Below are 14163 nucleotides of genomic sequence, written 5' to 3' on the forward strand. Positions count from 1 at the left end.
ACCCACAGGCGTGCCAGTTTGCCCCAGCTATTCTCCAGGGCTTGAGGATTAGACCGTTAGGGCTTACCTACTTAACTTCGGACTTAATTAATAACAAAGTCCTGGTACAAAAGACTACACTGAGCCTCTTGCTGGAGTCATTTCGATGTAGTCCCATATCTTAACCGTATCAAATGCACCCAAGCAATTACTGTCCAGAGTCCTTGAGTTCAGAATCCTTCGTCCGCCTAATGCTGCGTCCATTTGACTGCCCCTAACTGATGTCACTGCTTTCTCCTTCTGTCTCCATCACAGCCAAAGAGCAGTACACCATTCCAGGTGAGTGGGCTTTGACATTCCCTTCCCTTCCCTTCCCTTTCCTTGCTTTCCTTCCCTTCTCTTTTTTGCTGCCCCTTCCCCTGCCCCTCATTCTTTGCCCCATCCCACTGCTTTCAACACATTCATTTAGAAATGAATGAATGGAATCCTCATATCCTATATTTTGAAAATGTTGTCTAAACAGCGACGGACTGTGGAAGGTGGAGGTCAGTTGCCTCTGCAGTGATTGCAGTGGAGTCATTTACCATAAGTGGGGGTGTTTGGGGTGGGGTGGGGTGATTTGAAGGAGAGGGGGGGGGGTGTACCAGAGTAGAGAGATTCATATCTGGAGATGTTTCCGGATCCTTTCACCAGAGCTTTTGCGTTTTCCAGGAATATGGTTTTATGAGGAGCAGTCAAGTGAACAAAATGAAGCGCTGACATTGGCAGAAGGCTTTAATGGAAATTTAAGCACTGGAGAGATCAAAGAGACACTTGATTCATGCATTATCTGTCCTCTAATAACAATAAAAAAAGCAGAGAGCCGGCTCAGGCGCGTCCCGCAGAAAGGCCTTTTATTACGTGAATAATAGGAAGTCTTATATCATAAGACAAAGTAACTGTCCTGAGGTTTTCTGCTGCCGAATCCAAAGCCCGTAAAGAAGCCGACCTGGACTCGTGTCTCGCAACTCTCGATTTCGCTTCCTCCCTCTCCCCCCTCGCTCTCTCTCTCTCGCGCTCTGCCTTCCTCCTACGCAACAAAAAGTTCTGAAAGATAAACAGCCCCAGGAAAGCTGAAATGGTCTGTGTCGGAGATCCTCGTCTCTTCGCCGAAGCCCCCCCCCGTCCCCCCAGCCAGCCAGCTGTGAGTCACTCCTGTGAGTTTCCAGAGCAGATGAGGTCTTAATTGGAACTCAAAGTACAAGTGATGAACCAAGTGGAATTCATCACCCGTCCACCCCTCGCGAAAAAACAACACCAAAGAGATCCTCCAGCTTTATTGTTTCCTCTCGAGCTGTTGTTTTTGTTATTATTCAACCAGGAAATACCATTTCCACTAATCACGTCCCGAGCTCTCGCTAATGCTCGGCCATTAGTGTGTCTAAACTTCCTGAATCTGAGCTGGATCTGTGTGGGGTTGTAGAGGCCTTGTTGTCATTACCAGAGCATAGATCCAATCGCCCTGACCGTTTGACCCTGGAAGGGTCTCAGAGGTCTGTAGTTGAGGGGCACAAATTACCGACCGAAGCTTCGCTCTTGAGGAACGGAGCTCAAGCCAAACTCTCGCAGAACTCTTGAGTTGAGCAAGAAATGAGCTTTTAGCTTTTCATCAGGTGGACTTGTCTGTGGTGAGTGAGCGCTGACTTTTTCTCCCACACACTGGAGCTGGGAGCACTTGGGCTCGTTAACAGCCACCCAAAGCCGGAGCAAGAGCAACAATAGTGCACCATCCATCCAAAGCACACAATGGCTCCCTCCTCTAAAAGTGGCTTCGAGTGGAATCTGTGCGTTCAATTATTGAACGCCTATTATATAACTGCCTTCAAGCATTTTGGCACATGAAGGCTATTCTTAGCAAGTCACAGTGAGTGAGAGAAAGGGCCGGCCTGCCAGTGCTCCTGTTTTTTAAGGACAGTGATCCGTATGGCTTGCTTGAATGTCCTCCAAGGAGAATAATCACGCTCTTGCTAAGAGAAACGTTGCCCTAACCCCCCTCAGATCTCAGAGGTTCCATTGAAGTGCTTTGATTCCGTAGTCCTGGTCTGTTTATCTGGCAAAGCAGTTCCCCGCATAGACCTGCTGGAGCCAAGCCGCTGGTGTTTCACACTACATGGTCCAAGAGACAGCAGGAACCTTGACTGGGAAAGAAATTATCTGCCAGTGAAGGTCCTGACAGGCGAGTTGCTGCAGGCAGGCAGGCAACCTTGCAGTTGATGAGCTACTCCAGGAAGAGGATATTTCATTGAAGTTGGTGGTCTGGTGGTCTAGCGTGGGAAGGCTTAGGCTTAGGGAGGGTTAGCCAACAATTGAATTGCAGAGCCCTTACGCTCGGAGGACGTTCAGGAGCATTCACAGGCCGGGTCTCATTCTTTACCTGTGTTTCTTCAGGGACCGAGGACACCAGGTTGAACAACGAGTGCAACAACGACCCAGTCTGCCCAGCCAAGTGCCGCTGCGAGTCGAACGTAGTGGACTGCTCCAATCTGCGCCTCACCAAGATCCCAGAACACATCCCAGCCTCCACCACTGAGCTGTAAGCAGGCCCTGAGCTCTACATCCATCTCACAAACACTGATCACGTCCTCAAAGCTTCTGTACCAGTCCCAAGTCTAGTTCTCTTTCCTGTAGATAATGTATCTCCAGCGGCAAAACCCACCGCCTCAGTTTAGGATGTGGTTTTTGACGGTCATTAATGCTGAAAGCTTAAACATTGCTGGGCTCCATCCAGAAGGGACTTGGGTGTGGGATTTGCCTTGATGGTTTTAACAGGACTCAACAGTAGCAGTACTGTTATCTCCCTCTCAATGTCCTTATCTCCTATTCTGACCTTGTTCTGCCTTGCTGTCCCTGTAGCCGACTCAACAACAATGAGATCACATCTCTGGAGGCCACTGGTGCATTCAAGACCCTGACGCAGCTGAAGAAAATGTAAGCATGGCACCTCAAGGCATCGCTTGCATTTCAGAACGCAGTGTGGCGAAGGTTCTCTGATGTCGCTGTTCCTCTTACAGAAACCTCAGCAACAACAAGATCACGGAAATCGAGGACGGCGTGTTTGAGGGCGCCTCTTCGGTCAACGAGCTGCACCTGACGGCCAATCAGATGGACTCTGTGCGCAGTGGCATGTTCAAGGGTCTGGAGGGTTTGCGGATGCTGTAAGTTAATTTGTCTTTTTTAATCTCTTTCCACAACATGATGATATTAATGATAATTAATACGCAGATGATGACAAAGCCAGGGATGTTTTATCCACAGATCCGATCTTTGTGTTTCTAGAAACGATACAACCCCACAATCTAGGTAAACTGTGCTAATCACAACAGAAAACAGCAGTAAAATCACTATTTTAGCACCAGTTTCTGTAATTAGATTAAATTCTAATCCGATCTACTTTGATTAGAGCAACGTTTTAAACTCTATAATATCTTACAGTCCAGTCTGGCTGACCCACCTGACCATTCAGCTCCCAGCTTCTTTAGCTACAACTCTGCAGTCGAACCACTTAGTATATGTGCATTGGCATTAGCATTAGCATTAGCTCCCTCCTTGGTTCTGACTGCGCCGTTCAGAGCTGGTTTAGACCCAAAGAAAGGAGTGTGGTTCTCCCGCTGGTAGAACAGAGCATTTCCAGCATAGTCTGGTTTCTAACCAGGTGTAAAGATGAAGATAATGGAATTAAATGCTGCTGCGCCACGTTTACAGCAAGGCTCTGAGCTAACTCTAGCTAAGCTAAAGTTTTCATCATACACAAAATTTCTGTTCCACCTTAAATAATGCAGCAGATATGTTCTGCTGATGAAACATCAGCACTTTTTAAGGTGGAATGGAGAGTTAGCTTTAGAACCAGCTTTTTTGATTTTGTTCTGGCTGCTAACTGGTAACTTTTTGCTAACTGGTAAAAGTTTTAATCACTGAAATAAAGTCACAGATGAAGTTTGTCTGCAGTAGCTGAGGATCATCTCAACTAATGGTGCCTAGAGGATGCCAGATGGATGCCTAGGGATCAGAACAGTCAACACTTGATCCATTAAAAATGTCTGGATCAGCCCCTGGATCGGATCGGGACATCCCTAGAAAAAACACTTGGGTGTATAAAGTCAGTGATCTGCTGCTTTAAGGGGTCGGTTGGACAGGAATTAAGCCTAAACTTTTTCCTCTCAGTGGGAAAGAAGAAGCTTTGTAGTTTTAAGCCAGGACTAGGCTTAAAACCTGTCAGAGAAACCACCCCAGCTGTTCTATCTGTTATATCTTAACTACGGCTTCTGTCCTTTTTGTTTTTTTTGTTTTTTAGAATGCTCCGCAACAACCGAATCAGCTGCATCCACAACAGCAGCTTCACTGGCTTGTACAACGTCCGTCTGCTGTCTCTGTATGACAACCAGTTGACCACCATTACACCAGGAGCCTTCGACACCCTTCAGACCCTCTCAACTCTGTACGTACCAAAGCGTTTTCCAGCGGTTTTGCACATGAACCCAAACGTTGGCCTTCCCGTTGCTAGCCCTGCGACACAGGCTTGCAGTAAATCTGACCGAACCCTCTGTTTTTGTATATTCCACGACTGCAGCGATTCACAAATAGCTTCAAATAACAAACCGACTCGACCCCGACAGGAGCGAGAGAGCTGGTTTCAATTAGAGCGGAAAGGAAGAGGAAACCGGCTTGGAGCTTTGAGCGGAATGTGCTGTCATCTAGTTCTTCGTTGTGTTCTTGTGGCAGGAACCTGTTGGCCAACTCCTTCAACTGCGACTGCCGGCTGGCGTGGCTGGGGGACTGGTTGAGGAGCCGCAAGATTGTCACAGGGAACCCGCGCTGTCAGCGCCCAGCGTTCCTCAAGGAGATCCCGCTGCAGGACGTGGCTCAGCCAGATTTCCGCTGCGAAGAAGGTAGAAGGCTCTTGTGGTCTAGAGGCTAGAAGCCGAGAGATGTCCAATGACTTTTGGACGGGCGCATTAACGAGCTTCTTAGTGGATAATTACTACAATAACTGCTGTATGATGTTGGGCGTATTGCATTTTTCAGACCGTTTGTTTGTCTTGCTGGGTGGTTTGTTTTCTGTCCAGATCAATACTGTATTAGTCTGTGCTGACCACTTGTGTCCTTATCTCTCTCTCTCTCTTGAATGAGTGTGTCTTCCTCCTCCTTATTTGTCTTTCTCGCTATCTTTCCTCTCCCTCACATTGTCCCTCCATCCTTATCTCAATCTTCACCTGTCTGCACTCCATCCCACCACCCTTTGTTCGGTTGCCATCCCATTGACCCGCTGTGTCTTGCTGCCCTTCTCCATGCATGCCTCGCTTTCTCTGCAATGACGTCTGCTTCCATTTCTGACCCCGCCCTCCGTTTTCCCATCCCTCCCTGTGCTGTCCCATGATGCAGGCCAAGAGGATGCCAGCTGTATGCCCCGCCCTCAGTGCCCCAGCGAGTGTACTTGCCTGGAGACGGTGGTGCGCTGCAGCAACAAGCACCTACGCGCCCTCCCTAAGGGCATTCCCCGCAACGTTACGGAGTTGTAAGTCTGGATCAAGGGACAATGGGGGAGAGCTATCCAAATACCGCTTAGGATTGAAAAAGCAGGCCGCACACACACACACACACACACACAGACAGAAAAGTAGGCGTATGAATAGTGAGACTTATTGGCACCTGATACTCGCGCTGTCGCTCTGTCCATTCAGAGAGCTAAAAGTCTTTTCTTCTTCTTCCTCCGGCTGATTTCGCTATAAACAAGAGGCCAAGAGAAAAATAAATAGCAGTGTGCAGCTTCTCTCCCAGCCACATTCCTCAGAGTGAGGCTCCCAGGAGCTCCTGGAGCTGGGGCTGATGTCATTCCCGAGCGCAGGGCCAAAGATCCGGAGGCGCGGGGGTATAGAGGCGGATGGGGAAGGCTAGATCAACCTCCGCTGCCAGAGGAAGCATACCGCGGTGAAATTGCATGCTGATGAGTAGGAATGATGGAGATGAGGCCCTGTAGATATGTGGACAGCACACACACACACACACACACATCCACGCTCTCACAATGGACCAGTGCCTTACTGCTTTCACCCCTAGCAAGCCCCCAAGGCTCTGTAGTACCCTTTGTCCAGAGCAACCTGTCATTTCCAATGCAGGTGCTCTCACTGATCTCAAACCCGTACGGTCCAGGTGTGTGCCTCTTTCATCTATACTCATCTGGAGCCGCCGCCGTCCTTCTGCTGCTGCTGCTTCTCAAGCACTGTCATTAACCTCGAACAGACAGCACCACTTTCCACCCCTCCCTTTCCAACTCTCTCCCTTTCCCCAACGGGCCCTGAAGACAATGGTGGTCCACCACGGGCACCACGGAGTGTGAAGGGGTCAGCCGATTTCACAGAAGCTCCCTGCGGCAAGTCACACCCCACTGGTGGTCTCTATTGTGCTCACGTATAGAAGAATACATACTGGGAGGGGTCTGGGGAGGGGGACACAGCAGGACAGAGCAGTCAAGATGCCTTTCCTGTGTGTGTCGGGGAGGGGAGCGACACATTCCACATACACGCACCAACAGGCACGCCAGAAAGCATGCGGTCATCAATCATCTGGATAGATGTATACAGCGCTAAACACACTCATGCACTGGCGCTCGTGAACGCCGTGCATCTGAGTAACGGCCAGAAAGCCACAGATGCTCAGAAGCAGGGTAGCCTATCACGGAAGAAGGCGGGTATTTCACAGAGCCCTGCCAACGGCACCCAGCGAGGCTTTGTCTTGACCCTCTTAGCCCCTCCTCAGCCCCTATGAGCTCAAGAGCTGCTGAATCCCGGTATCTCGCACCCCTACCTACCCCTCGTCTCGAGTGCCAGCCAAACGCCAAAAGGCCAGAGAGAGCGGCGCTATTGTGGCGGACGCCGTGGGTCACAGACTTAGCGTGGGAGTCTATTGTTGAGGGAAAGAGAGATGCTTTCTCACGACGTGGGATAAGATGGGAAGAGGACTGGCCTTTAACTGTGCCTCTTTCTTTCTCGGCAGGTACCTGGACGGCAACCAGTTCAGCATGGTGCCAAAAGAGCTTGCCGCCTTCAAGTATCTGCAGCTGGTGTGAGTGTTTCTCTCTCTTCCATTCATTTCCGCCCTCTTTCATTGGACGCTGCCGGATTTCGGGGTTTTCTGGGAAGGGACTTGTACTGGGAGGACGCTGGATGTAAAGTTCTGGTTTTTGGTCTTGTTTCTTTTGCAGTGATCTGAGTAACAACAAAATCAACTCCTTGACGAATTCTTCCTTCGCCAACATGAGTCAACTCACCACCCTGTACGTTTACACTGTGCCATGTACTTGATTACCTGAGTATGCAGTAATGTGATTCACAGTAATGTTTATTAAACAGCCCTTTTTACTGTCACACATCTCCAAAATAGTAACTTTACAAGCCTGCTAAATTTCAGGTGAAAAAAATTTATGAAGAAAATGATTTCATTTCAAGTGATTTGGGGACATTTGTTTTCCTGCCTCAGCTATACCTCTCTGTCCTCACCTCTCTGTCTCTCTTCACCCTTCCACAGCATCCTGAGTTACAACTCTCTTCGCTGCATTCCATCCCTGGCCTTCTCAGGCCTTCGTTCCCTCCGCCTGCTGTAAGTCTCCCTTTTTTTTAGCCTTTCTACAAAGTTTTCAGCTGAGCTCCACAGCGTTCCTGCTTCCACATAGCATAGTAGAGTATACAGATACATGAATAGGCTCATAGATAGATAGGAAGACAGACAGACAAACAGATAGACAGACAGAAAAGTAGAAAGGTAGAGAGACAGATAAACAGATTAACAGACAGATGGATGGATGGATAGACTCATAGATAGATAGGCAGACAGACAGACATACAGATAGACAGATGGATGGATGGATGGATGGATGGACAGATGGACAGATGGATAGATAGATGGATAGATGGATGGATGGATGGATGGATGGATGGATGGATAGATAGATGGATAGATGGATGGATAGATGGATGGATGGATGGATGGATGGATGGATGGATGGATAGATGGATGGATGGATGGATGGATGGATGGATAGATGGATAGATAGATGGATGGATGGATGGATGGATGGATGGATATGCAGAGGGTTGGATGGATGGATGGATGGATGGATAGACAGATAAATGGATGGATGGATGGATGGATGGATGGATGAATGGATGGATAGATGGATGATGGATGGATGGATGGACAGATAAATGGATGGATGGATGGATGGATGAATGGATGGATGGATGGATGGATGGATGGATGGATGGATGATGGATGGATGGATGGATGGATAGGCTCATGGATAGAAAGATAGATTGATGGATGGTAGCAGACCATCACCACTTGTCAGTTCATCTTCATCAAGACCTTATGACTGGCTTTCTTGGTATAAAGGTCGAGCCACAGGTCATCTGCTTTAGCTTCTGTGGATTTATTCTGAATCTGAAAGGTAGAGGGCCCTCGGGGAGCTGGGTTCTCAGTGCCCTGTGGCCCTAAGTTTGGCCTTAAATGCAGCTCAGATCCAGCTTTGTCCTAAATGCAGTCCAGACTGGTGGAAGGTACTGTTCACATTCCCGAGCTTTCTTCTCCGAGTCAGAATGCAGATGTAGGATTCATTCTTTCCCTTTTACAGCTTGATAGAGTTATACTGAGAGAATCAGGGCCTGCTCCAAGATCACTGAAATTCTTGGTAGGGGCCCAAGAATTTTTAAGCATCCTTCAAAATCAGCCATGGCCCACTTATCTGGCTAGCGGGGAGATGATTCCTGCCATTAAAAGAAGGCCCACAGCTACAGATAATGATAGTACTTTTATATGCTCTTCAAGCATGGACTAGGGTTCGAACGGGAGGAAGCTGTGAGGAGAGGAGCTTTTGGAGACTCCCGCCACTCTCTATACTCTCTGGGAAAGTGAAAAGCCATCTGCGATCGGGACGGGTGCAGGAGAAAGCAAGGATGCTGTGACAGATGGGACTGGGCTTGTGTGTGCGTGTGTGTGTGTGTGTGTGTGTATACGCCAAAGCAGAGGGGCATGTTTTGCAGACCTATCTCAGCCCAAGTGTGAGGGAGGGGGGAAAAAACAGCAGACTCGTGACATGTGGCCCACCAGACATGCTTTTTTACAGCCTTCAACAAAGCCATGAACATCCCCCCTCTCTTTTATGCCTAATGATGCTGAAATCCAATGATCATTAGTAAATACGGGGTGTTTCGCTGCCCTGCTGCACAGCTTTGATGGTACTGCGGTACTTTTGCTGTCTGCACTCACTCAATGACGCACCGTATAAGTCTGCCTCATTTGCAGTGTATTCCTTTGCTGGGACACAGATCTCTTAAAATGCCCCCCCCCACCCTCCCCTCCATCAGCTTCCTCAGTCTGGACCACCCTATTGTCTCCATCATCATTTAGCCCCAACAGAAGCAAACACAGTCCTCCAGAACTTTGATCTCTTTACGGCGAGTCTGATCCATCAAAGAACTTTCTATAAAATATCAATTGGTGCCACATTTTCTTTTCCCGCCGTTTTGCTTAAATGAAAGCGACCAGCGCTCGCCGCGACTCTGCGACAAACGAGCCGGTTTTACAGTCTCGAGAAAGGCTCCGAGGTTCAAAGTCCCCTGGCATGAAAGGCTGAATGTTTTTGAGCTAGCCTTCACTAAAACTGCGCTTAGGTGCTAAAGCGCTCGTAAAGCCTCACCTTTGGCTCGTTCCTTTTTTTACTTTTTTACTGCCGTGAAAAGAGCGAGAAATAATTAACCCGGGTTTGCTTTGAGCGGGACAGAGCTTCTCCTACGTCTGGCGCCGGACGTGGTTTCGATTTGGTAATAATAGGCTGCTAATTGGCCTTTCGGGAGCCCGTCTCTGGAGAGAGCATGGATTCACGGGTGTGAGATTAAGTGAGAGGCCGAGAGAAAAGGGGTAGAATTACGTTATGGTTTAAAGGTTTAACATTTTAACACTAAGATGATTCCAGAATGACAGTGAAGCTGTTAAAGTTCGAAAATTGGGAATTAACTGAGATCATCAACCAGAATTTGACTAATTCTGTCCATTCTCTCTCTACTACAATGCAGTATGAGACTTTTCCAACCACTGTGGACATTCTGTTTTTATAATCTTCCAAATATTATAGATCAACACAGAGAAGAGTGCAGTTGTGATACCTGCAGCTGTTGCTGATGTGACAGTGAGCTAAGCGTGGTAGCATCTCAGAAACTGCTAACCCTCACTCAAACCAGAGGGGAGTGAGGACTCCTGTGAGTGGTACAGAGCAATCAACACCTTCCATCATTCTAATACAGTCCATACCATGACGTCTTGCTAGTGTATCTGACCCATGGGTAGTTATTCCCACTGTGTGTACATACAGCTCTGGAAAAAATTAAAAGGCCACTTAATTATTATTTTCTTCAATCTGCATCTCTACGTGTTCGGCAGTCGTTTTATTGCAGGCATTTCATCAAAGAGCTGAGTTCGCTGAATTTACAGACTATGAACGGCATAAAGTCCCAACAGCAATGTGAAAGACTAGTGGAGAGCCGACCGAGACATGAGAGCTGTGATTGGCCGTCGAGGTTATTATTTCAGCATAGTGATTCTGACTGCTCTCAGAGTTCAGATATTAGTACTGTGATTAAATCTGAATAATAACTTCTTTACATTATAATTATTATCATCATCTCTCTGCATTATTTCAGCAGCTGTTTTTGAGCAGTTGTCATTTCTGCAAATAAATAAATAAATGCTCTAAATAGTAATATTTTTATTTACAATTTAGAGGAAATGTTGTTCATGGTTTATGAAATACAATACAAATATTAATTTCTCTAAACACATTGACTATAAATAGTAAAATCAGAGAAACTGATAGTGTAGGATGGTCTCTTAATTTTTTTCGGAGCTGTATATGCATATATATATATATATATATATATGTATATATATATATATATATATATATATATATATATATAAATTATATTGTACATATATATGTATATGTATATATATATATATTTTTATTATAGTGTGTATATATATATTTTTTTATTTTTATTATGGTATATATATATATATATATATATATATATATATATATATATATATATATATGTTTTAAGGTCTTTAGGTATACTATACAACTATATAACTATATAGAACTGCTACCACCGAACAATCTGCAATTTCTCAACCCCCAGCATGCTGGATAGTTACGATTTTACCCATGAACCACTTTTCTGTGTCTCTCTATGCAGTTGCACTGCTGAGCATCTTTGCAGAAGGTAACAATCAGCCCTGAAAAGACTAGGGAGGAGAATAGGGAGGTGCAGGGAGAGAGGGGAAAAGGAGTTGGCGTAGTGTGAGTCCAAGCGGCTTTGCCTAAGCCGAGATCATGTTTCACCCGAGAGGCTCCCTGGCTCCTGGCCTCTGAGTCCGTCCGGTAGCTCTGGGCCTGCTTTGCCCATGAAGGATATGCAGTGGAAATGCAGTTTGGGGGCTTCAAGGGGGCTGAGGAAGTGTCGGAGAAGAGAAAGCTGTTTCCAGGCCAGTCGTACGCTGCAAAATACCCCACTATAATATGTTTATTAACATCGCTCACCGGGATCTGAGGGACGTCTCCAGCAGTAGTATTTATAGCTTTAATTAACTGCACTTTCATTTGTTTTCCTGCTGCCCAATATTCTGAGTTTTATTGCAACCCTGATCAAATCCACCTGATTCTCGCACTCTGAGGCTCGTCCAGGCTGAACCAGGTGTGTTAAATTGGGAGTAAATAATTAAAGGGCCCATATTCAACATTTCATTCGAGATCCATGTGTTTACTGACCATTTCGAACCTTAGAAATGGAACCTTGGATTAAACTGCGGTAGGCTGAATGGGCGGGGCTAAAGTACTGTATGTGAAACCGACAGCGTCAACTGCTTCTGTAGGCTGAATGGGTAGGGCTAAACTACTATACACAGTGGGTGGAGCTAATCTGCTGTAGGTTGAATGGGTAAGGCTAATGTGCTGTAGGCCGAATAAGTGGCGCCAAACTGCAACAGGCAGTGGGTGGGGCTAATCTGCTGTAGGTTAAATGGGTAAGGCTAATGTGCTGTAGGCCGAATAAGTGGCGCTAAGCTGCTATAGGCCAAATGGGTGGGGCTAAACTACTATACGCAGTGGGTGGGGCTAATCTGCTGTAGGTTGAATGGGTAAGGCTAATGTGCTGTAGGCTGAATAAGTGGCGCTAAGCTGCTATAGGCCAAATGGGCGGGGCTAAACTACTATATGCGATGGGTGGGACTAATCTGCTGTAGGTTGAATGGGTAAGGCTAAACTGTTGTAGGCCGAGTAGGCGCAGATAAACTACTGTCAAATAAGTGGAGCTGAACAGGCAGGGATAAACTGCTGTAGGCTAAGTGGGTGGGGCTTATCTACTATAACACGTAGGCTTAGTATGCAGAGCCAGTCTGCTGTAGGTTAGGTGGACAGCTAACTGCTATAAGATGAATAGATGGATGGGCCTGAACACTGTACTGTACTGTAAGATAAAGAGGCGGGGCTGAACTACTGTTGGCCAGGTGTGTGCAGGTGATCTGTTGTAGGCGGGGCTAAACTAAAGAAAAGGGAGGAAACTCAGGTTTTCCGTGATATGGGATAGCTGGGCTTTTCCCATACTTTTCCGTAAGTGATCCAAGTGTTGTGGAAACAGTGCTTCGGGTAACGTAGACGTCGTTAATCATGCTGTGCTGTGTTCGTTGCTGGAGCACCGCTTTAATTGTGAGATATTTTTAAGGGTTTAAAAATCTCTACTCGCTTCCCCAGCTTTGGCCTGCAGCATGGGGCTTCTTGGCAGCGTGTGGTAATGACCTGACGGATTAAGACGTCCGTATTGTTTTACAGCCATTAAGCCCTCTCTGTCTTGTCACCTAATCGCCTTGCTGAGCGACGAGGAAGGAAGTCTCTCCCTAGCTCTGTCCCTCTCTCTCTCTCTCTCTCTCTCTCTCTCTCTCGCTCTCGCTCTCTCTCGGCCAGACCAGTGCGGTCTGTCCGCAGTAACCCGACACCCTGCTCCACTGAATTCCACCCGAGCTCGCTGCCAAGCCCGCAGCGCGAAAATAGATAGCCCCAACCTCGGCCATGGCACCAGCGACAGGTGTCGGAAAAGAAAAACGAAAAGACCCAGACTGCTTTCTCGTGAGAAGGGCCGAGCGGCAGGGTTCAGCCGGCGTTCGCGGGGACCCCTCTCGGCTCCACGGCTGGGAAGGAGATAGGAAAGCGAAGCTTCGTGAGGGGCAGGAGGAGAAACCGCTGATAAAAATGCACTTCTTTGCATTCTTCAGTTTCAGAAGCCTCTCCTTGTGGCTGTCATTGCAAACCTCAATGCCAGAAACAGGCCTTTCCCAAGAGTTACCAGAACTAGATGCTCTCACACACACACACACACACACACACACACACACACACACACACACTCTAAAAGGGAAATTTCGGCATTACTCAGATAAATAAAGTTATTTAGAGTTTGGTGTGAAACGGTTCATTTTAGAGAAACTTACTTTACAGTAGTGCTGAATGGGCGGGGCTAATCTGCTGTAGGATGAATGGGTTGAATGGGCGGAGCCGAATGGGTGGGGATAAACTGCTGTAGGCTGAATTGGATTGGGCTAATGTACTACAGGATGAAAGGGTGGAGATAAACTGATGTAGGCTGAATGGGCGAGCTAGTCTGCAATAAGCAGAATGGGCGGGCCAAATCTACTGTAGTCTGAAATGGGTGGGGGATAATATGCTGTAGGATACATGGACAGACCACATCTGCTGTAGGCTTAGTGGGTGGGGCTAAACTGACGTAGACGTAGGCAGAGCTAGTCTACTGTAGAAAGAATGGGCGGAGCTAATCTACTGTAGGAAGAATGGGCGGAGCTAATCTGCTGTAGGATGAATTTATGGACCACATCTGCTGTAGGATGAATGGGCGGAGCTAATCTGCTGTAGGATGAATGGACGGACCACATCTGCTGTAGGATGAATGGGCGGAGCTAATCAGCTGTAGGAAGAATGGGCGGAGCTAATCTGCTGTAGGATGAATTTATGGACCACATCTGCTGTAGGATGAATGGGCGGAGCTAATCTGCTGTAGGATGAATGGACGGACCACATCTGCTGTA

The 14163-nt window shown here is 47.2% G+C and overlaps 1 protein-coding gene across 4 annotated transcripts in view; it reads left to right on the forward strand.

The window, feature by feature from the left end:
• Positions 1-14163, forward strand: part of LOC140546392 (slit homolog 1 protein-like) — a 128315-nt gene that overhangs the window by 97674 nt on the left and 16478 nt on the right. For 2 of the 4 annotated variants that reach the window (XM_072669605.1, XM_072669608.1), the window contains exons 15-24: positions 295-318; positions 2407-2551; positions 2872-2946; positions 3030-3173; positions 4310-4453; positions 4738-4904; positions 5398-5530; positions 7009-7077; positions 7217-7288; positions 7540-7611. In XM_072669605.1, coding sequence (XP_072525706.1) covers positions 295-318; positions 2407-2551; positions 2872-2946; positions 3030-3173; positions 4310-4453; positions 4738-4904; positions 5398-5530; positions 7009-7077; positions 7217-7288; positions 7540-7611 — 1045 coding nt within the window. The remainder of the gene's footprint in view (positions 1-294; positions 319-2406; positions 2552-2871; positions 2947-3029; positions 3174-4309; positions 4454-4737; positions 4905-5397; positions 5531-7008; positions 7078-7216; positions 7289-7539; positions 7612-14163) is intronic. The other 2 variants (XM_072669606.1, XM_072669609.1) reach the window with 1 other exon arrangement.

The sequence above is a fragment of the Salminus brasiliensis genome, chromosome 24, assembly GCF_030463535.1.
Source record: "Salminus brasiliensis chromosome 24, fSalBra1.hap2, whole genome shotgun sequence".
NCBI lineage: Eukaryota > Metazoa > Chordata > Actinopteri > Characiformes > Bryconidae > Salminus > Salminus brasiliensis.